This window comes from Excalfactoria chinensis, chromosome 3 (assembly GCF_039878825.1).
Source record: "Excalfactoria chinensis isolate bCotChi1 chromosome 3, bCotChi1.hap2, whole genome shotgun sequence".
NCBI lineage: Eukaryota > Metazoa > Chordata > Aves > Galliformes > Phasianidae > Excalfactoria > Excalfactoria chinensis.
In genome coordinates, this window is record NC_092827.1 from 75,978,500 (window position 1) to 76,005,750 (window position 27,251).

General features: G+C 47.0%; 1 protein-coding gene across 4 annotated transcripts; it reads right to left on the bottom strand.

The window, feature by feature from the left end:
• Window positions 1-394: 394 nt before the first annotated feature.
• Window positions 395-27,187, bottom strand: XPO5 (exportin 5). Of its 4 annotated transcripts, none has more exons than XM_072331158.1 (33): window positions 27,010-27,187; window positions 26,715-26,836; window positions 26,169-26,241; window positions 25,439-25,576; window positions 24,951-25,133; window positions 23,909-23,950; window positions 23,023-23,049; window positions 22,528-22,713; window positions 21,769-21,845; window positions 21,250-21,349; window positions 20,188-20,271; window positions 19,639-19,764; window positions 19,290-19,380; window positions 17,689-17,817; window positions 16,992-17,107; window positions 15,895-16,050; window positions 15,444-15,485; window positions 14,748-14,855; window positions 13,649-13,848; window positions 12,970-13,069; window positions 12,509-12,690; window positions 7,637-7,737; window positions 7,001-7,097; window positions 6,366-6,502; window positions 5,931-6,028; window positions 5,378-5,424; window positions 4,879-4,973; window positions 3,985-4,047; window positions 3,508-3,590; window positions 2,932-3,039; window positions 2,607-2,744; window positions 2,311-2,475; window positions 395-2,014 (listed from the first exon to the last, which is right to left on the bottom strand). In XM_072331158.1, exons 1-33 carry the CDS (start codon window positions 27,112-27,114, stop codon window positions 1,871-1,873), a joined length of 3,663 nt encoding a protein of 1,220 aa, XP_072187259.1. In that variant the 5' UTR covers window positions 27,115-27,187; the 3' UTR covers window positions 395-1,870. The 4 variants fall into 4 exon arrangements, with proteins under 4 accessions (XP_072187259.1, XP_072187261.1, XP_072187260.1 ...); XM_072331159.1 differs by having other exon boundaries at window positions 396-2,014; window positions 14,748-14,837; XM_072331160.1 differs by lacking the exon at window positions 23,909-23,950.
• Window positions 27,188-27,251: the final 64 nt, after the last annotated feature.

Below are 27,251 nucleotides of genomic sequence, written 5' to 3' on the forward strand. Positions count from 1 at the left end.
GTTTTGACCACCCTGTTCTCCCAGTGGCTGCGTTTTGTGGGGTGTGGTAAAGGGCAAACGTCAATTAAATGACGGTTTCTACTAAGGGAAGCCCAGGAGAACATGCAAGGGAATACTGTGTTCAAGGCAAGGCCAGTCTAAAAGCAGAATAGAAATGTGGCTGTCCCTAACTTGCCATCCTAGCTGTTAGCACCCACCTGTCTCAGTGCTGTTGTGTTGCAGACCCATGTAGCTGGCTGCCAGTTCCTTTAAAAGCATTTTTTTTTCCCCCGTGCTTTTCAATTTAATTAGCATCCCTTTAATAAGAGACATCGACTGCATTCATTGGCTGCACTTTCTTTCTGGCAGCTGGAATGAGGAGGGCTGAATACAAACGAAGTTGTGACACCGTGGGTATGAAACTGGAATAGCTTTACTGACATTCAGAGGTGTAACACAACCAGTTCAGAGACAGCTTCAGATTTAAACATTCCTACAAAAAAAAGGTTCTAAAAACCATTTAAAAAAACCCCTTGTGTCTAGCATGAAGTCACAGCATGTTAAAAATATCACAACACAATAAATACACCCAGCCTTTGCTAAGAGCCAGGAGCCACGTCAGCTCAGAGGTTAAAAATGTCTGAGGCCAGGAGGAAAGTAGAGGGTGCTGGTGGAACAGCAGGGGCAGGAAGGTGTGTAGATTCCCAAGGCACACTCATCTTTTCTGCATTCTAAACCCCCTTCCATCCCAAACCTTTCAGTCCCGTCTGCCCCAGCAGGATTCGATTACTTGGTTCTTCTTAATGGCAAAATGGGCTGAGCCTTGCAGCTCCCGTGCCAACATAAGCGTTTGCTGAATGAACCATTTGTCATGTCAAGAAGAACCAACTTCGCAAACTGGAGTCACCTCATCTGAAACCTTGTTTCTGTTCTGGCTCTTCCCTGTAAACTGCAGTACAATCCCCGCTCCTCCTGCCCCACCGCACACCTCTGGGAAGTACCAGGCTGGGTGAAAACAGACTCCTGTCATCTCCACAGCAAGAGGGTGAGGAGATCCCATTTGTTTTGCAGGTGCTTCAGGTATTGGTCCAGATTTTGTGTACCCTGCACTGGCCATCATCAGGGCATGGTAAAAGCAAAACAAAACAAAACATCTGTCCTGCTCTCCCTTAAAGATATCCAAGAAAAGCTAGCACGAAGTCAAAGCCTTTCGTTTGGCTACGGGTAGAACAAGTTGTACGATCATTTATATATACATATGTATGTATATATATGTATGACGGTGTCTGCCTCCCACAGAGGAGCTGCACCTTAAGAAGACTGATCTCAAGGAGATCCTAGAGCACTGCAAGGCTTCCTTGGCACACAGCCCTCAGCCCAGCATCCTGGAGGAAAATGGATCCATTAGAACACGAGTCCACTAGAGACGAGCATGATAGGCATGACAGCAGTGCCTGGTGGATCCCCTGCACAGCCTGGCTACTAGCACCCGGAGATAGATGATGGTAGCCCCTTTTCACAAGCTGCACTATACTTTGCACTAATCCTAAACCCCAAAGGATGAAGAAGTGGAGGAAGAGAGACCCAAGGCTCTAGGATGACCAGGTTTTACCTAACAGTCTATGGGCTCAGCTCCCACCTTGCAGAGACAAAGGTCTAAAGATGCTCATCCAGTGTAGGGGAGGGGAAGGAATAAGAGAAAGCTTAACAGACTGGATCAGATGCCACCACAGACCCCATCCCATTGAAGGGAGGAATATGGGACGGGACCTGTAAGGGGCTTTATTGAGACAAACGCTCGTAGAGGTGGTGACAAGGAGAATCTAGTGTGCTTACTATGACGAGAGATGAGATACAAAATAGGGAAGGAGATGGCTGCAGCATCCCAGGCTCAGGGTTCAAAGAGCACAGTGAGATCCTCTCCATCCTCGTGTGTCTCCAGCACATCTGTCTCCAGTGATGGCTTCACCTTTTTGAAGAGAGATGGGAGGTTCCGGATATGAACCTCCTTGCGGAACTGCTCCCCAAGTGGCTTCTGCAGAGAACAGACAGACATCAGTGATCACCGCCCTCATACCTGCATCTTCACTAAAGCCCAGGACCCACTTGACGGGTTTGTTCAAATGTTCCCACACCCATTTCCCTACAGACACCCTCGTGTAAAGGTGTCTCAGTGAGAAGAGGGGGCAAATAGTCAGAAACTGCTGCAACAGCTCCTTAGCTGGAAAGGGGGGTGGGCAGGGAGAGGCAAACAGGCTGACTGCCCCAATGCTTCCACAGGGCACAGGGATCAGAAGAAACAGGCTTGTTTTCCCTCAGGATATCACCTACCCCAATGGAACCCGTTATGAGACGTTTGAAATGATCTTTCCGGCGCTTGTCTGCCACTTTCTGCAGTGTTGGGTTAAGAAGCTTTGAATCAAACTGCTCCAACGAGTCCCTCTGGATGTCTGGGATCTGCTCCATCACCACCTTCAGCTCAGCATAGCGAGGGCGCTGCAAGGAGAAGTGCAGTCATTGCAGCTGCCCTCCCTGAGGGCCATCGGCTCCTCTGCGCCCCTCTAAGCAGACAAGGGATTTGTTTCTCACCAACCCCCAGACAAGGCGTCATGCTGACAGTTTCTCACCAAAGCCTCGTAGATCTGGAAAGCCAGATGGACAAGAGCTGCCATGCAGCCATCGTGCTGCCCGTGGACCTGTAAGCCCTTCAGCACGCTGGTGAAAAACCAGGACACGGCGTCAGGCAGCAAATTGCCTGGAAGCACCTGGGGGAAGAGACACCGTCAGCACAGCAAGCAGGATATCACACACAACTGCCCTCCTACAGCAGTTCAGCCTTCTCAAGGGAGAAGGTACCCGGGGTGAAGCAGCCATGCTTCTCATTCCCACTACGTTCACAGTTTCCTCTCCCAGTTCTGTCACAATATACCCGTACCTTCCTGCTGTACGTACCTGTTTGAGCAGCGGCCAGCAAAGCTGTGTTGTGGTTCTTTGGCAGGACAAGGTGTCTTTCCAGGAGAGGGATGCATAGGCAGTGATCATCAGAGCAGTGCAAACAACCTGAGAAGGAGTAAGAGGAGTAAACCAGTCAAGAGAGATTTCCACCTCCTCCTCCCTTCTCCCCCAGGATTTATATCAAAATGGAGCCAAAAAGCAAAGCAAAGCCTCTACATCCTGTGTGCTGCTGCTGCTCCAGCTGGAGGTGCTGAAAAACACCTAACAGGTACCACAGGGTGCAGCTCCTGTGTGGAGTTGTTCCATCTGAAGCCAGGAGCCCAGGGCAGGGAGGCAAAGCCAGAAGTGCTGAGGGGGCTGAATGCCCTCTGCCTCACCCGCAGAACAGCTGACACACTGTAGCTCAATGTTATACTGGATTCCAAGCCCTGAACGTTTTGTGGCTTCTGCAACAATTAACACAGCCCTCTGAAGTTCCCTACACTGGGAATGCTGAAGCAGACTATCTGCACCACAGAGATGTGTGACAAAGAGTGCACAGGAAGGATGATGGCAATGAAAGCACGCTCTTACCTCCTGCTTCATCAGACACTTTCCAAGCTCTGTTAGCTCTGCGCTGGCAGGAGGAGTCACATCCGTGGCCATTGCTTCATCATCTGCACAAGAAAGAAGAGCAGCACTGTGAGTGGGGCCTCCAGGGAACCAAGGAAGATCTGAGCTGTGAACCCTGCATCCACTCTTTGTGGGACAGGAATTAGCATCTAACTAGCTCCATCCAGCTCTCAGGAGTACCCGCTTTTCAGCTCAGCCCTCCCCTAGGCCCCTTAAGAATCAGCTGCTCCAACACTACCCCATAAACTATATCACACAGCACATTGGTGCTTAGGCTAGGCTGTTTTTTGTCTCTGGTCTCCACAAACACTGGGCAGGATTTGAGCTGAAAGCTGCACACCATCATCTCCATCTACAGGCCAGCCTCCCCTTTAACAAATGAGAAAGGTGTTTGCATGCACCAAAGGGGTGGGAAGGCAAAGGTGGGCATTTACTCACCATCTCCGTCCACAGCAACAGAAGAGTTATGCTCAGCACCTCTCTTAGCAACGCAGCAAACAGCTGTAAAAACAATTGTTAACTGAGCAGAAGAGTCAAGATGCTACCTCAGAACATGTAAAGATGATCCCGCATTCTTTAATGGGCTCACAGCTGCTTCAAGCTTCCCCCAGGTCTCCCTTGACCTTTCTTCTTACACAAGATCCGAAGAATTTGAAAGCACAGCAATAAAAGCCCAATACTGCACTAACTGGAAGGTCAGAATGACCCACTCAGAGAATCGTCCCACAGTGCAACCTGCTGCATGGGGGCTGCTTCGAACTACTAAGAACTAGGAATGCACAAGATCCTTAGAAGCCTAAAACTGGAGAACAGCAGCACTGTAGGGCTGATGAAGAGACACAAAGCTGAGGACCTGTGAACTCTATGTGGAGTTAATTTTCCCGGCCTCTCTGTTCAAAGCCACACAGGCAAAAGTTCAGCGGTGGAGCAAGGGAAGGGAAAGAAAGGAGATTGATTGTGGGGAGAGATGCTCCTGTCAGCAAAAAAACACTCCATACTCAGGCTATCCATGACTTGATGTCATGTATCAGGGCACAGAAGGCACATTCCAAAGGATGGCCAGATTCCTATGGGGGCAGTGCTGACAGCAGAGCCCTAACTGTTCACAAAGCAAACAGGAAAACAAATCCCTTTCTTCTGAAGGTTTTAATGTAATCTCTCACCAGGTTGATGTAAGATTCTGACAGGTCTGTTTCACACACGGCTTCTAATGGTTACATTAATTGCTGCTAGTCACTACAGCTAAGTTTTACTGTAAGCTGGAAATCCTGTAGTTCCTTTCCAGGTCAAACATCCCAAGCATAGCAGTGAACCCGGCTTGGTTTCACTTACTGATGAGATCCATGACTTCTCGTGTCAGCAGCCTGACCAACTGCTCCTCAAGCATCTCCTGAGACTCAGGGTTGTCATCTGCAGCATCATCCTCACTGAAAATAACAGGTTTTTGTGTGAGTGTCTTAAAGTATCCCCCCTGCCCAAAGCACAGGGAGTCAGTCACCATCACTGTAAACACAGGGAAAGTAAGTGAGGCCATGGACCAGTTAAGACCACCACTCTCTCAGCAAAGCAGAGAGTACTGAGGTGCAGCTGTGGCCAGGTTAGGATGGGCTAAGCAAATTCCTCACTAACATCACCACGTAGGAAGTCCAAGAGCAAAACCAGCAAACTGCAAGCACCAGTCAGAGCCCAAGAAGAACCGGTATTTTCCAGCTCCCTACTGGGGAGCCCTGCTGGGCTCTTTTGTGTGCAAAAGACTAAGTAAAAGACATAAACAAGCTCCATCCCACTGCCCATTTCCCACTGTCAGTACTCACTGAGGGGTGAAGCTTACCAGAGAATGCTTCGCTGGTTGATCACTTCCCATTTCTGAGACAGTCTCTGTTGAAGACCAAGACAAAAGAGAAGATTCAATAGCTTCCTAAGAAGAATCCACACTGCAAAGAAACCCTAGTGCAGCCTTGCTTGGAAGCAGCAATAGCCTTCAACAGAAGCACAAGAGCATTAAACACAGCCCCACTTTGAGTGGGACTAGAACTGTGATGGACAGCCACAAAGACGTGTCTGTGTTGACACAGAATCCGAGTGAGCTGTCAAGAAAATGTGGGGACACAGGCAAAAACCTCCCACTTCCAAATTCTCTGAAGTTTGAGGATCCAAGAACCAGCAGTTTGAGTTCACAGCAAGGAGTGCTGTGGGAAAGCCAGAGTTCAAACATCTAAAAATCCGCTCCCCTAAACTGCATCAAAACCATTCAGTACTGAGGTTCTGCTCTCGTCTCTGCTGACTTTGGAGAGACACAGAAGCTCTCACACTCTGCTTGCTGCCAGCTGCTACAAGGAGTTAGGGCTGCCAAGAAGCAACCATCGAACAATCTGTTTTCTTACCATGTGCAGATAGGTGAAGAGTGGTCCCAGCATGGGGCAGACAAGGGTTTCGTAGTATTCTGGAGGGCAGGAGAGCACCAGGGGCTTCACAAACACACCTGCACAGACCAGTTAAGGAAGAGACACAGCACACACGGCCTGCTGCTACACTGCCCAAAGCAGCCCATTCTACTAGGCCAACTGACAGCAAGCTGGGCTCCTCCGGGAAGGCGAAGGGCTCACTCCATCCTTCCCACTGCTAAGAGCTACCCACTAAACAGCACCTACAGGGCAGCAGGAGGAAATGGCATGACCTAGCCCAAGTGCAAAATGACAGCTTCTTCCTCTGACTGTTTTGTCCTGGCCACACTTAGAATAACGTCAGGAAGCCACCAGGTGTTCAGTTTACATGCTCAAAGCCTCCCTGGCCGGCCCAAGACAGTGACAGAAGGATACGGAGCATAGGGCGCAATCTGTAATCGGGAATGTTGTTGAGGTTGATGAAAGCTGAGCTGATGAGCTGGGCGGCAAGACCCTCAACCGTGTAGAAATCCTGCTGCATGGATGGGCCTGCATTTCCCAGTATGTGGAAACTGCAAAAAAGAGCGGGTTAATTGCAGCTGTGCCAGAGAACAGGTACCTTGAGTATGACTTGGAAAGGCTGCAAGAGCTGTCATCTCGAGATTACATATTTGCCACGGTCTTAAACACTATCAAGTTTCTTAAACACTATCAATTTTAGAATAGCATCTCTTTTTTCGTTCTACTCCTGGGATATCTGTAGAAGGACAATGATTCAGTGAGCAGTTGAGCAGTAAAATGCACTTTCAAGTGTTGATGTATGTTCACGCATGACGTGGAAGAGCTAAAAAGCAGATCCACAGTTTGGGGTACATTCCCCAGTGACTGTGTTCCACGTATGCGGTAGGCCGCAACCACTGAGTGTAGATCACCACTGCACCCAGTACTTGGGTATTAGAGAAGGTAGTGCATGTGGAAAGCACAAGACTGTGCACATGTCAGCACCCAGCAACAGCCCATTGTTCCAGCTGTGCAATGCTGGATTGTGTTGGGGTATCCAGCGCTCTTACCAGTTATCGTAGAGGGTACAGAAGAAACCCTGCATCCTTTCTAAGACGGTTTTGTAAACAGGAGAGTCATAAAGCTCCAGTAGAGGCTGAGGGAGACCTGCGGGAAAAAATCAACTTCAGCTACACTGATGAAAGGGGACCAGGACACCCCTCAAGAGTGCAGTTCCAAGAGAAACGCTTTACACTTTTATCCACAAGGCCGCTCTTTTCTGATGGGTTGGAAGGGCTTCTGTGTCCAATCTATTTCAAGAAGGCTTCAGAAGTCTCTGTTTAATAAGTCACAGGGCCATACTGCAGGACTTGGCTCCTACCCTTTGGGGCAAGTTTCTGCACTCACTCCTGCTTGAGCACTACTCAGAGGCAGACACTTAGAACCACCCCAGGCTCTGCAGCCTTAAGTGCCACATGGCACAGACTCCTGCCCAGCTGGTAAACACACCTTGGTGGAAAGCCTTTTATTTCCCACAGAAAAAATAGGTTTGTTTGAGACTAGTAGTTTAGCATTTCATCAGGTTCAAAGCAGAACTGAGCTGCAAACACTGTGAAAAAGCTGGCTCTCCAATCCCCATCAGTGGACCACTGTCTCAGATAGCCCTGAAGAACCTGCCCACACATTCCTAAAGAGAAGCTCCTTACCTAGGATGGCGTTCTTCTCTACCTCCAGCATGTCTAGGGCTTTTGCAAATGTTTCTCCCAGCTTAGCCACCATTTCTGGCATGTAGAGGTTGTTGTGAGTCCTGAAACAGAAGAGCATTTGGTTTATATTCATTTGAGTCAACCCCTCTTGCCCTTGACAGTGGGATCCTCTCCTTCAGCTTGTGAACAGCTCCTCTGAGGCAGACGATGAGGAAGGTGAGACCAAGCACGTGTGCATGGGATCCCCCTTCCCCACCTGCAAAAATACTGGGGAAGCTCACCCCATAGAGACATGGAGTGACTCCACCTCATGTCCCGAATCTCCTGGCAGCCCCTTCTACTTATTTCGGTTCACCCCACCCCCTGCAAGCACTGACAGCAAGAACTCCCAGCGGTTCTCCAGCTGATGCTGGCAACAGCTTATTAGCTTGGCCAAAGGGATATGAATGTGCTTTAAAATCCGACAAGACACAGACTCTTTCATCTCAAGAGATCTTCTGTACCTAAGTCCCCTGCAGAGGGAGGGGCCGTTTCAGCTCCAAATACACACACTGCCCCTCAGGGATGGGTCACAGTCCCCAGAATGGCAGGCGGCATTGGAGGGGCTCTAGGGAGAACACTGGTCCAATGCAGGTGTTACTCGTGGCAGACACAGTTGCCCCCGGACAACGCATCCAACTGGGAACAACTCCACGTCATCAGGAGGTGGCTGTGGTCAGCTCTCCGAGAGGGACACCAATTCCGCCACAGGTGGCCGGTTCTTGCCATCCAGGCCAAAATGGGTCCTCTCTTAGCCAGGGCACTGACACGCAGAGCTGGACTCGGTAGGGGGTGTCTCTCTCACCTACCTCTCTCCTTTGAGACCTCAGACCTCCACTCTGGGTGTCGCCAGCTGCACACAGCACAAATCCTGCAGCCTCCTCCAAAACTGCAATGCCATTGTACCTGCTGCTAGAGGTGATCAAGGGCAACTCAGTATCTCCCCCTAGAGCAGCGTTTCCCAAAGCAGGGGGATACATGGGAATGGCTGGGAGAAGGGAGCGCGAATAGACCTCAGGATGTTCTCCAGAGTCTCAGCTTTCACTCATGTCTTAATGATTTTTTGTTATATTTTTTGAAGGTCTCTGTTTGCAATCCTGGCAATCCCAATGCAGCGATCACTGCATTGGAGTTTGCAGAGAGCCCGAGTTATTTCCAAAACAACAACTATCCCATTTTTCTCTGTATTTCATACTTCCCTGCTCACTGCACGTGAGGAAGGCAAGTATTTAAAGTGTCGTAAGAGCTACACAAATCACTTCTTAGCCACTCATACTCTCATTCTGGGCTGGGTCTCAACAGGGGACAATGTGCAACAGGCCTCAAAGGGGACAGAAGCTGATTTTTTCCCAAGAGAGACCAGGGAGCAGCCCCTCTTCCAAAAGTTTAGACACCGCAGTTTTGATGACTCAGAAACTGTGCATTTCTGCTTGAGGCTATCTGAAACCCAGCCGCTACAACCACCTCTCCTCCTGTATATCTCCTGCTGCCCCCATGCCAGTGTCGGCTTTGCCTCGTAAAGCACACAGGCAGTGGGGCAAACTCAAGGACTGTGGTATTGCGGGGTGCACCCTGGGACCCCACTGCTCTAGCCTCAGCAGGAAGGTCAGAAAGTCACATCCTGAAGCTGTGGTCACGGTCCTTCCTTGTATGAATCCTTGCAGCATTTTCTTTAAGTCTGGCAATGGGGAAGGCAGATGTTCACTCACAAGCCTATATCCCTTCACATTTTAGCACGGTCCCCTTGGTAACAGAAAAAGGCTGATCCATCACTCCCCATGGGAGTTAAAACTGCATCCAACAACCCTTGTACGCGATGAAGATGTAGCCCCGAGGCACGGTCCATCTGAGACTCGTCAGTGTGCAGCACTCCTGGGCATCCCACACATGGGACAGCGTGGAGAAACAAAATTCAAGAGATGTTTTACACTTTAAGCAAAGGATATTGCAAGACTTCAGGTAATGCATTTTCTGACACGGCCACAGCTCTGCTGGAAAGAGTGACTGATGCTTAAAGAAGTGCGCTTGGAGGCCGAAAGATGAGTCCTTAGGAATGCTCCGTGCTTGAAGTGTTGATTTAGACCCTGAGCTGTCTACACTGAAAATGCTACGGAATCCCACGTCTATCCAACTATTATTTCACCAGCACTGATGCCTTGATATTATCACTAACTCACCAAGAGAAGGTCCAGAAAAGCCTTGGTGCAAAGAATCTGCCATGCTTCTTCAGTCCATTTGTAAGAGAACAAAAACCAACAAAAAAACCCAACAACTGAAAACATGGGCAAATCCCAGCACAAAGACGGTACCGTGCCAATCAGTTAATGTAACTGCTGACTCTAGGAAGTGCCTTCATCTAAAGGCAAGATTGAATTGGTGATCTGAGACTGTAATTTGGGTTTAAACCCAGGAGAGAATCAGAAGCGAGAAAGCAGTTAGATAAGATGCTGTACCACAGAGGGAAAGAGAATCGTCACTCAAAAAGCTGCAGTGATTTAACAAAGCAACTTCAAAATCATTCAGTAAATACAGCTACTGAGATGGCTAGATGCTAAAATATAGGCTGGCAGGGGAAACACCGTGCTGTCCATGCCACTCAAAGGTACTTTATCTTCCTTATTACCTGGACTATTTATCATCTTGCTTTTCTGTTCTCACCATCAAGCTATTTACTTTGGCCAAAACCCAACAGTTCAGCAACTTTCACTGCTTCCATCTGCAAACACAGCAGAAAAATGCCACACAGTGTCCAAAGGGCAGCAGACCCAACTGCTCTGCCTGCAAAATGCCCTTTTTTGCATCCTGGTGCCTGACAGAGTTCAGTTCAGCTGTTCAGGAGGACCTGTGCAGTTGCTGCTTGCAGATTTGCTTACGCAGCAGCTAACACCATCTGCAAAGGGACATCCACACCTGCTCCCCAAACAAGCACATAAGCAGCACTGGACCTGGATGGCACAGAGATAAGAGAAGCATCCATCCCCTTGCAGTAATGCAACCATGTTAATTAATGCATCCTCAACACAGGATGCTTTCAGCCAGCTGGCCTTCATGTCTCTGTACTTCTCATCTGCTGACAGGCTGCTGCAAATCCCACGTTCTCTTGTGCAGTCTATTTTAAGGAGAGCCTGAGCAGTACATGGAAAAGGCACCCAAAGCCAGCAAAGGATGCACCAAGAAACACCACAGCACCAGCTCCTGCTCCTCCAGAAAGATGTAAGAATCATCAACATTAACAGTAAACACCTCTGAGTTCACAGTTGTCATATGGAGAGGCCTCTACATCCAGCAGCAGCCAGGAAAGGCATCAAATGGAGGATCTCTCAGTCTCCATCAGCCATTGGCTCTCTCTGGAGCGCACAGCCTCAAGAAAAGCCTGGATACATCTGAGTGAAGTTACATCGAGTCAGCTACTCTACGTAAGTTACAAAGTGCTCAGAAAAATTCTGACAAGGTTTGCAGAGGAAAAGCTTGAAAAACACGCACGCAATATGTCAAAAAACAGCAAGGCAGCCTCCTCCTTTACGATGATGGGGAAGCACTTGAAGATAACATACATTATGCATTCTCCTGGAGGTGGTTAACAAGCAGATGCAGAGTTTCCGTCTCTTTGCAGTACAAGTCCAACAGAAAACAGTGGTTGACAACAGCTTCCTAAGCTTGTTGCAACAGAGATGCCCAGTGTTTTTAGTAACGTATGAGTTCTGGCAAGAATAGCAACTCAACCTGCCCCAAAAGCTCAGCCTTCCACGATCAAAGGGAAACCCATCACAAGCACTGCTCCTCTGAACCACAGCCATAACAAGATGGTTCAGCCCTGCCCACAGCCCAAAGTACCACTTGATGAGCTATGTGGAGCTATGAGATGAGAAGCACTGCTAGAGATGGACCAATACAGCATGTGCCTGTCCTACCAGTCCAGCATGTTGCTTCCCATTGGAAGCAGCAGTCTTGAACTCATCAGTGACTATCAAATGTAGCTGTCTAGGCAGAGCATGAGTAATACGGGGCCTCTCCTCAAAGATTTGGGAGCAGAAATATCTCAGTGTATCTGAAAAGGCTTTTTCTCAACAGACTCCTGCCAACGACAGACCTCAAGTTTCCAGGTAAGCAATGCATAGCGTTATCTAACAGAACAGCTCAAGAAGCATTATGCCAGACACTGGCAAAAGCCCACTGTCAGCAGTTACTCCGAGACTAATTCCTAATTTATAAACATGAGAACGGTGTTATTCTGGATTCTTCTTTTCTGCCTTATGTTTCTCCCTCCTCTGACTGCCCTAGATGTATAATACACCAGTGGTGCGCAGAGAGTAACTGCAAGGCAGCAACAGCTTGAGAGTATGCATTGATCGCTGGTTTCAATAGCAGGCAGTGCTTTAGGAAACTGACATTCACGTTCAGCAAAACCAGCCTGATTTTACTCTGAAGAGAGAACAACACAAAAAGGATGTGATGAGAGCTGGGACTGCCCTGGTGGTGGCTGGAGAGGTGGCCTGGCAGGGGCTGAGGGCAGAGCAGAGATGTTAGTCAAGTAATGATTAACCGTGTGCAGATATATATCAGTAAAGGTGGGGGAGGCAACCCTAGCCCAAGCTCCCATTGGCTTTAATGGACTCTTGTAGGCCAGGCCAATGAATGTTCAGAAGGCTCCAGTTACCCCAGTGCCATTCCCCACTATGAACAGTCAGGAGCAGTACTTGGGCATCTGCACCAGCCTACATTCCCACCGGCTTCACTGAGGGAACATGCTCTGAACATATAATCTATTTGTCACAGTTTAGCTTTCAGAAATTCTTAAGCCAACACGAATGATTTGAAGTCAACTTGACCCACCTTATAAGAGCAAGTAAGTTGTCAAAAAGCTTCAGGACTTGCTCAGTACAGGGATTGCGGTAGATTGGACTTCCACTGGGCAAGTACCCGACCAGGAATCCTCCAGCTTTTGCCTCTTCCATAGCTGCAGGCCAACGAGCTCGTTTCACAACTCCCAGAATGGTGTACACACAAAAGCTTATCTGCACCAAGAGACGTGAACAGAGCATATTCAGCCAGAGCACAACCTGAATAAATACGTTTCCACAGAAACCCATCATCATCCCATCTCAAAAGCAACACTTAACGCTTCAAACAGTAATGCCAAGTAAGCACAGGGTGCTTCTAACTGAGCATGACTTAGTGTGCTTCACTTAACAAATGAACATGATGACAGGAACAAACTTTGGTGGTTTCTTTGCATGAAAATATAGCAGGTCCTGTTTCTCTCTGGATAATGCCTTTCCTGGTACAATACTCACTCTAGAGCGGTTCAGGCCACTAGGATCATCCATGACTGGATCAGCAATTTTGTTGTCTGCACCCACATAGGAGATAAAGGCTTCAGGATCCGAGAGAACTCTAGCAGCAAAAGACAGCACAGGGTATTATTGCACCGTGGTACTTTGAACTGAGCTCTGTACTGGCTAGTAGAGAACACATAAGAAACAGGCCAGCACTCCACACTGTACTGGGGAACTGAGAAAAAAAGTAGCAGCGATGCAGACACTCTCCAAACAACTCTTAGATCTCTTAGGCCATGGGAACATAAGACCTTTGCATCTTTTATGAAGACAGCATTGCCAGGTAAACACTTATAAATGCCCAGCTCCCCAGGGCTGCGGGACAGCACAGCTTTCCAGCTTCATCTGGATATAAGCAAAGATCCTTTACATCTCACTTTCTGCAAATGCTTTGAGCCTGCTGGCAAGTGTCCCATCATTTTAAACTACTCTTGCCTAGCAAGATTCAACAAACAACATTTAGACTCAGCTAACAATTTTTAAAGGGCAGGAGTGCTACTAGCACACAGTGACTGCCCCAGAGCACAGGAGGTATTTAGGCATCTCACCACCCTCTTTTGGTATGTAAACTCTTTACTGGGATACCACACTATCTCTGTAATACCTCCAACTCAGAGCTTTGAATAGTGATCCATACCTCTGCATCTCTGCGGAGAGCCATAAGCTAGCAACAGGGGCCATGAGCTCCTCCAGGAAAGCTTTCTGCCGCTCATAGTCCTTGAACTGGTTGCTGATGAGGACAAGTGCCTCCATAAGGGCACACTTTTCCATCTGTGTCAGAAGTAGCTCGTTGGAAAGCAGCTGCTTCACATGGTTGTACAACATATCAAAGTTGGGCTAGAAAACACATCCAATTGAAAAAGTCGCGTATTTGGTGTGGAGGAGAACAAACGGGGAATGCAGGGGTAAAAACTCGGGGGTGTACTGTGTCATTTGTAACAGCTGGAACAGCGTGCCTAAGTTAGCTTTTCCCTACACAGCCAACTCCTTTTCTCAGCCTCTAGTGTTTTTGAATGCTCAGCCTACAAGAACGTCTCTTCTTCCCAGCCCCTCTATCATCATCCTATAAAAGATAAACCTACTAGCTCTTGATAGCTGCTGCAGACAAGAACTCCTAAACTACTTTAATCAGCATCCTCAAAAACAAGATTTAAACAAATAGCAATACCCTCTGCTGCTCCCATAACCCCAAAGCCACCCAACACAAACCTGCTGAAGAAAGGAGTGCGTGCCAGCTATTTACTTCGGCAAAATCAAACGTAACTCAAAAATAGTCAGATTTACTCAAAATTCAAGAACTGGTACCTGTATTTTCTACTCTCCTCAAGCTAATCCAGAAACAAATATTCTCCTGACCCCTTCATTCTTTAAAGTAATAGAAGAAAATCTGAAGATGAATCTGATAATGTCTTCAGCTAAAGAATCAACTGAGACTAGCATAAATAAGTGGTAAAGCAGAAACTCAGCGAACAAGTCACATAAAATGAACCCAGCGCTGCTTGCCTGCTCCTCACCATCACCTCCTTTGGATTTAACTTAGCACTTCACTATTCAGCTTTTCAGGCAGAAAATTATTGGGATCGTGGTAGGGCAGGATGCAGGGAACAAAACACCACCACCACTTTTGCAGCAGGATTGTTTCCCTGAAGGAAAACGGAGCCTATATCCAAGGAAACTGAAGATCCCACAACAAAATCCAGCTGAAATTGAGGCAGGACAGAGCTGAATTTACATACCAGGACAAGCTGAGGGTAATCCCGACACATCTTTATGATAGAGGAGCATGCATGCCTTCTCACATTTTTCACTCCTCGAGTTCTAGGAGCCTGGACAGACACAACAAACTTCAATGCAACAAAACAAAAGTTCAGAAAAATGCAGGGTATCTTCAAGAAACAAACGCATTACGTATAGTTTTCTTCACTGTTGAGTACACATAAAAAATAATGCCCAATGTTTCCACACACACCCCAACCACAAAGCCGTAGCCAGCCCAAAAAGCCCATGTTCTGACAAGCTGCACTCCGGGATGAGGATGAGGGGGGCTTATTGACTTTATCAGGATTAAAAGCATCCCCCTTAGGTAACCGGCAGCTTTACAAGCATTGCTCATAGCCATGTGTACTAGCCACTGAAGGCTACCAGCAGCTAATGAATACATTTTACTCTCAGGAGGAGCAGCATAGACTTGAGGACTCAGTGCACTGCCCTCAGACCACACCTGTAGCCATCTAAGTTTGCGAGTCAAAGCTTGTAAGGCTATGTCAACCAACAAAAGATCATTCAAATCTGGACTCCACAGCCCCCTTCCAGAAGCAGGGCTATAGCTGAGAAGCTACTATAGCAGAGTCTTCAAATTCAGCATGCTCTTAAATAAAATGTAATCTGATCCAACTATTATAGCAGATAAGTAGAGTTTAATTCAGACGTACCTTACTTTCTTCTACAACTTCAAAGGTAACGGAAGCAAAGAGCTGTGAGAAAAGGAAGGAAAAATCCTAAAGCCCATGTCATTTGTGAATAATATCTATCAGTTGTGGGTGTTTTGAGCTCAACAAACAGATCACTGACTTTGGAGCGATTTCATTAGTCAGTAAGGAACCCCTGACAAAATAGAAAGACTAACCATCATCACAGAGAAACCTTGAAATAAAACATGGTGTTTATTGTACTGCCTGCAGCACACACTTAATGTTGAGATTTAAGGCTAGAAACTGCAAAATTTTGTTATTTGACACAGTTTCGACTCAATTTGTTTTACTGTTCTTTAACACAACGGATTCCCTGACAGGAATGTCAAGAGGTTTAAACTACTCCAACTGCTAAAAGGGCCACAGCTCCTTAAAAACCTACCTGATTTTAGCATGGTCTGCAAGTACCTACCTTGGAAAGTACTTGTGGGAGGTATTCTGGTCGGTAAGTGACAAATGGGAACAGAGCAGAGACATTGGTGAGCACACAGGACAGGATGAGAGGATCCTTTGTTTCAAAATTAAGGACAAGCTGCAGCAGATCTATGCCATCGTTCACTGGGATTTCCTACAGAGGCGGGGATGGGGAAGGAGGAGAGAAAAAGAGGAGGAAACACTCACTGCTTCAGCCAGTTGCACATACTACAGAACTCCTAAGAACGAGGCTGAGTTGCTGGTGCTGTGATATCAGGCCTCTAAGATGAAGGCAGACGTTCTCAAAAGCGGAAAGAAAAGCAACGCAAACCTGAGTTTACCTGCATGCTATGTACACTTGTTGATGGAAGGTGAATAGCAAGCACTGGCATTGCTGCTAGAGCAACCTTGAAACATCCATCTGAAATCCCCAGTGCTGCCTGTATCTCTGGGAAAGGCTATTTTCCCCTCTCTGGCTCCCAGTTTTCCTTTTAACTCTTCAACAGATTCCATGCTTAACCAACTACAGCAACCCACTCAAATACGTTCTGGTGATTAGAATGCTAAACTAGAGCGTAGTCTAACCGAACAAAAATCCAACCAGTCTACATGAGACTATGGGGAAATAAATGCTTTCTTTCTGATTTGCCTCATGTACAGAATGCAGAGGGAAATTTCATCTGATCTCCTGATCTCTCACTACCTCAGCATGAGTTTACCTCACTCAGATAAAAAATACAGAAAACAAAAGAAGAAACGGGTCAAACTTGAAGATGATTTAAAAGAATAAACTTAGAAAATGTTTGCTTAAGCAGTCCTCTTCTCCTCTAACAAGGCACTGTGTCAAAGCATGCCATCTCCACTGACTTCTCATGGCACACCATCCAGAACCAAAACATATCCGATGCAGTAAGCCAATGTGAGATTAGTCCCATCTAAGGAAGGGTGAGCAGGACTCAATACTGTCTTTTCTGCATGGAGGTAAATGGTAATGACAGAGGTTTTAAGGACAATATGGCTGACAAAAACAAACACCATTTAAGTCAACCCAGAACAAGGCAGGAGAGCAAGCAAGAGAACGCGTGGTTCACATACATCTTTATCCATGGTCCGAAACATCTGGCTGATGACACTCTCTGAGAAGAAGGTCATGGCATCCCATTGCACAAAGGATGGAGAGAAGATGGAGCAGAGACCTTCGCCTGTCTTCGCTGAAAGGAAGAGAACAATGCAGCTCTCATCACGTTCCTCTCCTCATGCACAACACTAGGCTTATAAGCTCCCACTCTGCGTCATTTTAGCATGCCCAACTCTTTCTGCCACGCAGCTCTCCCTGTAGATGTCTAGCAGGGATGTACTGGAAGCAACTAAGCTACTCCAGTGCAATTGGCCTTACTGGGGAACCTAAGACAGAGGTCTCGCGTGTCTTTGTAGAACACAAAGTTGCCTTTTTCAAGGTGACTGACAGAGAGATCCGCCAGTCAAGTAGAACTTCTCTGAACAAAAATAGTGATACAGAGACGGCAAGGCCCAAATAATTGCAAAACTGTATCAGAGGGAAAAACAACATGCAGAGGAGGAGCTTTCCTGCTCTTCTGCTATTTCAGAAGCAGACTGCAAACAATAATTTTTTGGTTTGCTTTTGTTTTCAACTTGCACAGACCCTGAAAGCCTGAAAACCTGCTGCAGCCTCTTGACTCTCCTCCAAAAGAAAGAATGCAGAAAAGCCAAAGAAGTTCCTTCCTGGCTTGAATTAAATGTTGATATTTTTTTTCATTCCCAAAAAACTTACAGTTCGTGGGCCCAGTATCAACAGGAGCTGTGAGCTGGTACTTCAGCCATTCCCCAGCCATTTGGAAGCCAGTTAGAGGGTCGAGACGACAAGCCATCCTCATTACTTCTCCTTGCTGGGCTCGGAAAGCTGCAGTGAAGGATGGTGTACCTTGTAACAAGCTGATGCTACAAATGCTCCCTCCCCAAAGCTCACCTGCAGCTTTGCAGACCTGGGAACATTTTTGTCTGTTGCTCTGTCAATAGCTGCATAGCAATCTCAGATAAGCAGTGAGTAAACTAGCTATAACAAGATGAACATTTGTTTTCAAAGAGATATAAATGACTGAAGAGCAATGGATTAGCATAAAAACAAACTCAATTGAAGTGCAATTATAAGTTATGAAAATTACACTAAGCTCAGACTTAATAAAACTGAGTCTCTGTTATTCACTAGAAAAATAACCCTTAAAAGATACGTTTGCTGCTTGCAAAGCATTATGAGACACGCAGATATCAAATAGATTTGATATCTATTTGATAACTATCACCTGCATCTGCTAAATGCATGTTTTTTCCACATTATTCAACTCATCCCAGTGCAGTGACAGGTTCTAAAAGCTGCTAAGCCAACGCTAACTCAAAAAGAATAAACAATGACCCACCCCAAAGCAGGAAGCCTTGTTTTCACTTTCAAAGGTAGGAGCAAAAGCAAAGTCAAGACAGGTATTTAATTTGTCCCAAAGCATTCCAGGACAAGACCACACAAAAGAAACAGCTCTACTCACTACAGATCTAGCTTGCACTGTTTAACAGTATAATTCTACTTTATGTTTCCAATAGTTCTACTTTATGGTTCAAGCCAATTTTCTCATGCATGTTAAAAATTTTCAAGACCATTTAACCCCCTAAAACTATCTCAAATTCTGTCCCTGTGCATTCAGCCTTCTGATTTACACCCAACCAGATTAATTACAGCTATGTGAAATGAACAATCTAATGAACGATACAAAAATGTAACACTCAGACATAACTGTAAAAGATAAGAATTCAAGTAAGAATCAAACTATACCAACCAGAGACAGCCAAACTCATTTAGAGGAATTAAAACACAAAAAGAAAGCAAATGCAAAATAATTACAATCCAGGCTTCTCCATCTGCTGGTTTAGGATTAGGATTAAGATCAGCTATTACCATATGCTCAATCCTTGCCATCGGTACTGAACCAAAACCTCCCTAGAAGGGTCAGGACAGACTTTCTTTCTGGAATGACAACCTGTTATAAGCTGCTTTCCTTTCCTAACTTGTACAGGACTCCAAGCCATTTCTTTTCCTTATCTAGGTCACCACAAGGCATATCTTCAACACTAAGCAGCAAACGCTACTTGGCCTCTCACCTGGCCAGTAAGTGAAATAGGAAACATGATAATGAAACCATAAGACGAAATGCCTGAGCTTTCCAGGGGAAAATCCCAAATTCATTCAGCTCCAAGTCTGAGGCTGAAACAGGATTCAATTGGAAGCTGACCAAGCCAACATGGCAGTCTCCAAACTCAGCCAGCAATTGAAAACAAGAGGAAAGGCACACACAACAACATCCACAAAGAGTGAGAGCAACTTACAGTTGAAGAAGGCATTGAAGTCCTCATCACTGTCAAAATCAAAACGTGAGTATTCACAACTCGGGCTGTCTGTTTTAGAGGGAAAGCCCACCTGGAGATACAGTGGACAAGGTCAGAGAGGAAGAGAAGCCGACCATCACAGCTAATGCCACTTCAAGGAGATGAAGACAGAAAGAGCATACAGCAAAATGCCAAGATGGAGCTGTTTGCTCAGCAGCCTGGGATCTTGCCCTCAGCAGAGACTACGTCTCTGGCATTCACACTAAACATATCTTTTCCCCCTCATAAGCCACAGACCACATTCACATAATCATTTTCTCACACTGATCTGCCCAGAGTTCCTACATACCTTCACAAGGTTGGTCATAGATGCACGAAGATACTTGGGGATCATAGCCAGCAACAAGGGGTCGCGGGAGAGAACCTCATGTCGAAATAGGGCTCCCCATGTAATCTGGGTGGAAGAGCACAGAAACTGGACGGGGAAGAGAGAGAAAAAGAACAAAATGGACAAGGATTTCAGTACTGCCATCTCCACTGCTAACACTCCAGTGTTGTAACCAGTAGGCAAGGACAAACTACACTGACTATTTATGTGAGGCCAAGGCACCCTGCAGGCTCGATCCAAACTTTCAGAAAGGCAAAAATCTCTCTAAATAAATACCAGCGTCAGTTGCAAATACTGCACCAGATTCTCTACTCAGCCCTTTTCCGTCAGATACCATTCCTACTGGGGTAGTACAGGAGTAGAAACCACTCAGTCTTACTTTTTATTATCTGAAATGGAGAGATTGGAAAGTAATACCCAGCAGAAGTTCTGCTGCCTTCCGTAGGTTAGTTTAATTAATATCACACATTCTTACAGAGACCTACACAAGACTTTTGGTTGTCTACATACCTGGCTGGTGTGTGTTGTGAAGGCTAAAAATGAGTCAAGGTATTTTCCAAAGTTGGCAGGTGTTTCCACTTCAGAATCTGATCCCTGTTAGGAAGACAAACAGTTCTATAAAGGATACTAACTACGTGTCACTCTGAGTTCAGAAGTAGCATGGGTGAAGCAGGATTGCTTTGGGTAAAGCACGAATGCTTACATCTAAGGCCATAGACTAAAAGAACAGAGGCAAAACAACAGAACAGCAAGGTTTTTCCTGGAACTAGCAGCCTAAGGTGCAGCAAATTCTGTTGACCAGCTTGGGGGTGCTGCTGATGATACCATGTTCATTTTAAGAGCAAAGGGTGACTTCTCAGATGCCAAATTCATAACCACTGCTGCTGCCGCCAAGTATTGGCTTTGTTCCCACCCATCAGCACCTAAACTGGAGTTTTTTTAACCACAAACTGCAAACTTCACATGCAGACACACCCAATGGATTTCACTTCCATTCCTCCAAATGGCTCCTGTGTTGAACAGGTGAATATCTCTTACCAGGAACTTTCTGCTAAATTTGTCAGGAAAAGGAAGTTTCACTCAATGCCATAAAAACAAGGTTCTGCTGCTCCTCACTAAAATAACATGACCCAGTGCTCTGAAGATCCCCATTCTGGAGCTGTACAACTCAGTACTGCCTCTCCCAAGTGGATCAGTGTGAGAGGATTCAAACCCCTCTTTCATTACTTCCAAATGGACTAACAACACGCACTGGAAGTACTAACTCACCATTTGTTTGCTGCCCACTCTTGTTAGGGATCCATTCTCGATTCGTTTATTTTTATTTTTCATTTTCCCTCTCTGTGAGAATTCTCTGCTCTATTACATTTGCACAGGCTGGCTACCTCAATCCCCTCACAAGCAGCAGCTCTCAGCAAGTCTACCTTCCCCGCTATAAAAGCACCGTGCTGAATTGGGGGAGTAGGAATTGAGAAGTCAATATAGTAAACACAGCAGTGGTGTGCATTTTCATCTCAACATTGACACAACTGTCCTTGCTAGGATTGCTGCTGGAATTTAGGAGAGACTTACTAGCAATGCACACAGCTGGCTGCCTAGTGCACACAAAACTTGGCAAAGTCTCTTCAAGAAAACATAGTGCTTCTCCACCAGGCCTTCACCGTCTGCTGTCCTGGGAATGAGGAGAAATGGAAAAACAGGGTCACAGTTATTCACACTGTAAGAACAGGTACACCAACTATCCTGTAGATAAGAGAACACTAGAACTATTAGATTCTATAGAGGTAGGTTTTTCTTTGCTATTATCATAAAAAGCATTGCCACATTGACAACTGAAACTTCTAAAACTTTCCTTCTTTCTGAGTCCCTCTGATCCTGATTTCAGGCTAGGAGAAAAAGCTTGGCGAAGCAGATGAATTTACCCCTTTGTCCTACGATTATAGGATCCAAAAAACACCAGCAGTTTTGCAGGGTGTTTTATTCTTTTTCTTTTAAGCAATCGTTTTGTTGTCTGCTTCCCCAGCAAACTACACCTAGAAAGCTATTAGTATGCAGTTCTGTTTGAAAGAATCACAGCAGGATGGTACTCACTGGGCAGCAGAAAGAATGTAGTGCATGGCAACATCTCCAAACAAGACCATCAGAGGTTTCCGATCCTCCAGCTTCCCCTATGTACAAAGTAAAGCAAATGCTTTGATTAGAGCATAACTACTTATTCCCATCTGCAAGTGAGCCTGGAAGATCCTAAGTTGTTCTTTCACCTGGAGAGAAGTTTGCAACCCACAAAAGGATTTCATTAAAAACTGTAACAAAAATAACCAAATAACTACATAAATAAGGCTTCCCTCAATTTCAACAATTCTCCCGCCCAGCGATCCCATCACGGGAACTTAAAAGTGAAGGTTTAATTCTCTGACATTAACTCTTCCTCGATGCAGACCGGCAGTTGATAGATACTCAGCCTTGACACTTAGCTGCTTGTGAACGTATGGGTCAAATCACCTGCTTAGATCCTGCTGTCATTGATCTGAGCTTCTAGATGACACAGCTAGGTGACAGTGTTTCCCACTTCTCAGTTGCAGAACATGGAAAAACTAAAGTTAATGGGGATCTCAAATGCTGAGAGGGAATTACAGAAGCTGGAGCATTCCAACAACTGCTGTAAGCATTGCGCTGGCATGGCATTCACTACAAGTACCATTGACTCAAAGCGGTCAAATTTTAACTTTGTTTCCTTAAATAAAAGGGCAAAGACATCATTGTTCAGTCCAAAGAATTACATAGGAGTTGTATACATATATATACACATTTAGGAGGAAAACAAAGAGGAGCTGAGGAGGAAGAACTCACCTTTCTGCTGACAGCAATTAGGAGACACTCCGCTGCTCCTATTTGGAGCTCAGGCTCATTCAGGAGCAGACATAACATCTCCAAGAGCTTGCAGTTATCTGCTGTGATGTGGCTCAAGGCCACCCAGTCAATGTAGCCAGCCAGGGTGTTGAGTGCTGCTATCCCCACACGGCAGTTTGCTTGGGCCTGCAAACAGAGGCAAGAGATCAGAGCCAAGGAGAAATACCAATTCCCACCTAAAACTGTCCACTCTCTAAAAAAGTAGTATCAGGAACTGTCCTGAGAAAGTGAGGAGGCAGGAAAAGGGTCCACACAGAGGACATCAGCTCAGATCATGGCATTTTCCCACTTGGTTCATCACTCCTCAACGCTTTCTACAGTGGGTGAACAAACCTATCCGCAAGTAAGAGATTCAAAGCCTAGGATAAGCCTGTTTCTAAACAATCTTGGTTTTAAGAATGACTAATGCGCTAAATCCTACACAGCTCCACTCACCTTTGGCTGCTGAGCCAGATCAGTCTTCTGAAAAAGAAAACAACAGAGAGATGGTAAATGAGCAGCTGCAGCACACACTTATTCCCAGCCAGTGCTGGACGGGCTTGTTCTCAAGAATGCAGCCAGATGCAACTTCATGGAACAGCTCCCTCATGAAAGAGGCTGCAGCAGTCTCCTGCTCACACTGCTACAGCCATCTTAACCATTTCTGCAGCCCGCTGTCAGGTAAGACAACAGGACTTCCAATTGCAAGTTAGGCCACAGTATACTTATCCAAAAGATGACATTCCAGTCAGCAGGCATCAGGGAGACATGAGGGACAAGAAAAGGCATTCTGGTGCTTCCTGGAAGCTACCAGAGAAGAAAGTTTTGACCTTTTAAAGAGACAGCCTCTGATGACGCTGGTGGCTTTTATCTACCAAGATTAGTTTCAGAAAAGGATGAGTAATTTGTCCACAGTCAGAATGGAAGCTGGAAAGAGAGCTGGGGTGAGAGCTTACGGCCTGACTCCCAGTCCCAAACACTTCACAGTAGCAATGCACCGCTTGCATCATCTTATTACCTGCAAACTGCAGACAGAGTTTGAGCTCCTCACACAGACAAGTTTTATTCACTTTTCAGATGCAAAATTTCTTTTGTCTGCAAGGCTTTGGTTTGGAAACTGCCCATCAATGCATTCTGTGCATTCACTTTATGTTAATTTGGTTGTGTCCCAAATGCTTCACAACTGAACCACTATTGCAGAACCACATACTTAAAAGCACTGCAGATGGCACTCTTGGGGAAACTGTCCATCATCTCCCCCAGTCTCAGTGTGCTGATAGGTAACTCAACACCCAACCCTCAGAGTTTACCCTGTGCACAAACATCCCAAAGATCTGCTAACCTGTGGAGTGGTGAGGGCTTCTTGTTCCTGGGGTGCTCCAACCTTGCCAATCAGAAAGATTCCACCGTTAGCAGAAGCAGCCACACTTCAGAACCTTAAGCACTACAATTCAAACCTTACCTGGAAATGCATTTCAACCAGACTAAAAAACACGCCAGGGTTGCCCACCCACCATCATAAACTGCACAAAAAACGCCCTGCTGTACAGGAGAGTTTGTTGAGCGTGGCAATGTATCAGAACAGAGGGCAGGTAGTACATGTTTTTTTCACCTTCCTAGATTCACATTTAAAAGCAACTCTGGATCCCAGTTCACAGAACAAAAAACAAAACAAAAACCAAAAGGAAAGTACAAGCGATACACCTAAGGAACCTATTTATAGATTGGTTTCTGAATTTGCTTCACTCTCTCAAATTCACTTCCCTCACAGAAGAACAGACTGGGGTAACATTTGCCTTCACTCTCCATCCTGACCAACCCGTATGCCTCGACATGAGAATTCAGGAAAAGTCTTTAAACAAAAGGGAAGAGTATTCCTCATCATACCTTGGCAGAAAAGTGCCTCCTGACCTGAACTCCAGGAAGAATGGGCCAGAGAGGCCCAGATGCATTGCTGAGCCACCAGAAACTCCTGCATTTTGGTGCATCAACACAATCACAGCTGCAGCAAACAATGGTAGATGTGTGCCCAGGACAACACCTCTTTACCACTGTCTGTTACACAAACCACCCCAAACCTACCTGTTCCTGCCACAACTCCTTTGGCTAAGCTGTCCACCCCGAGCGTCAGCCAGCTGCACAATCCAGCACTCAGAAGGTACGCATGCTATTTACACTGCAAATCCAAACTATCAGTGCAAACCCTGTCAGCCTTTTGTGCTATAATCAGCACAGCCTTCCCTGGGCACAGCAGATCCCTGCCTCACACCTACAGCAGCAGCTTTCAGACAGCTTCTACACTTGCTTCCCAAGACTTGTGAGTTGCACCCCAGTTCCCAATTGCCTCCAAGTACCAACTGAAGCCAGTGAGAGGAGTTGCTTACCATGCGCCTGTACTTGTTGACGTTCTGCTGCAGGGTAGTTAGTAGGAAGCTGAAGATCTTCTCCATGTTCTGGGTGAGGGTTTGCTGGATATCTCGTCGCCGCTGGGTAGGCAGGGTTTGGAAAGTCACCACATCCTCTGCCAAACGTAGGAGGATGAACATCACCAGTTCTGTCTGAGTTTCCTGATGACCCAAAATGAAACACACTCCCTGAGCGCAGTCGAAACATTAAAATCCCCAGAAGCAAACTCAGAGATATAGAAAGCAAACACCGTGTGAAGATTTAAGGCACATTTCAGGAAGAAAGAAGAGTCATCTCTCTCCCAAACCTCCCTCCTATAATAACTGAATCATACAGGCACTCCTCAAGCCTGTCATCAGCCTGCCTTCCCTGCCCCCGAGCTTTCCGGAGGCTTTCCTCACAGTGATGGAAGACTGAAACCCTCTCCAGGAGAGACTGGAAGAGGACAGACAGCTGTGGTTCATACCCCTTGCTTGGAGAGAGTATCCAGCTCCTTCAGCATATCAGGCCAGTGCTGAGGCCATTCACGCTTAATCATCTCCACCACAATGCGAGACAGAACATCCTTGATGTGACTTTCCTCTTCTAGGATGCTCTGAGTTCCCTATCAGAGAAGAGGGGCAGAGTTACACAGACAAGCAAACATGAGGCACTTGTAATTCTGACACAAAATTGCACAGAGGTTGCAAATACTCTAGACAACAGAGAACAAATGAAAAACTGCACAGGGCAAATCTACATCCCACCTAACTCGAGTGGCACTGCTACTTTCCCGGGCATCCACAGCAGGTAAAGTCTGGAAACCAAAAGGAATTTCCTCAAAGGGAAATCACTCAGTCATGACAACAACCATAACTGTAACGTGAACATGACTAAGGGAACAGCTTCAGTATCCTTGCAAAGGATAAAACATCTCTGTTTACTGAACCTCTTTCTAGGAAACCAGAAGGAGCTTGTACATGCCTTACAGGCTCTTGCCATGTGAGGTGACATGGCTAACACTGATACTGGAACAATCAGGGATGCAAAGCAAGAGAGTAACAAACTCCAGACTTGAATTCGGGTTCTTGATGCTAGAAAACAGGCATCTATTCTCCTGTTTGCTCCCACTTTCTATCTCCAAATGAAAGAACCATGCTTCAAAGACCGGAAAGCATGCCAAATACGAGACCCACCAGAGACCAGAAAGCACTTACACTGGATATGAGACCCATGACGTTATTCTTTAGGTAAACCTTTTCCAGACGAGGCATGTTGTTCCAGCGGTACCTGATCAGGAGTGTAAAAAAAGGGATGAGAAAAAGGGCAGTCAATACGTTTAAACATTTCCAACTTGACTCTCATCGAACTGTTTACCTAAAGTGGAGAGGATGAGACCCTACAGCCCACCGTCCCCACCACTGCCCAAACCCTTAATGAAAAAGCCACCACAGAACTGCTGCTGGCATCTCTGGGGTCAACATAACTGGAAAGCAGCAGCCAAGCATAAAGCATCAGGGCTGCAGAGGCAACAGAGAGGGCCCTCAGAAGCGAGCTGACACAAAGCCTCTTTGTTAGCGTGGAGAACGCCGAAGACCCGCGGATAACCCCACGTGCCTGTTTACATCTGGCAACGAGGCGAGCTAGCGGAGCCCCCCAGCCCGCCCCGCAGCCATTCCCTCCCGTCCTTCACCCCCAGAGGGCCGCGGAGGGCCTCCGGCCGAGGCCGCCCCCGAGCAGCAGCAGCAGCAGCGCGGCCGTACTTGACCACATGCTCCAGGATCTGCAGGCCGAAGTGCCGGACGATGGCCGTCTGCGTCTTCTCGGCCAGCTTCAACCCGCAGGGCACGCAGATAGGGCACTTCTCCTTGAACTCCTCGCAGAACTGCCGAGGGACGCACACGCACACACACACACACACACACGGCGATCAGACAGCTGAAGGCCCCCAGCCGCGGCCCGCCGCCTCCCTCGGCCCCGCGGACCCCCCTCAGCCCTCAGGCCCCGAGCCCCGGCCGCGAGGACACCCGCGTGGCCGGAGCGCCGCGCCCGCGTTACCTTGAGCGCCTCCAGGCGGTATCGCTGCGTGGAGGCCGGGTCCATGATCACCGTCACGGCCTTCACCAGCTGCTCGCACAGGCTGCTCACCTGCTCGGCGGACATGGCGGCGGCGGCAGGCCCGCGCCACCGGGCACCGGCGGCCGAGAGGAGGCGGCGCTGCGCGGAGGGAGGCGGCCGAGAGGAGGGGAGAGCGCGTGGCGCACGCGCGAGGGCACGGCGGCTCGGCGCACGCGCGGCGG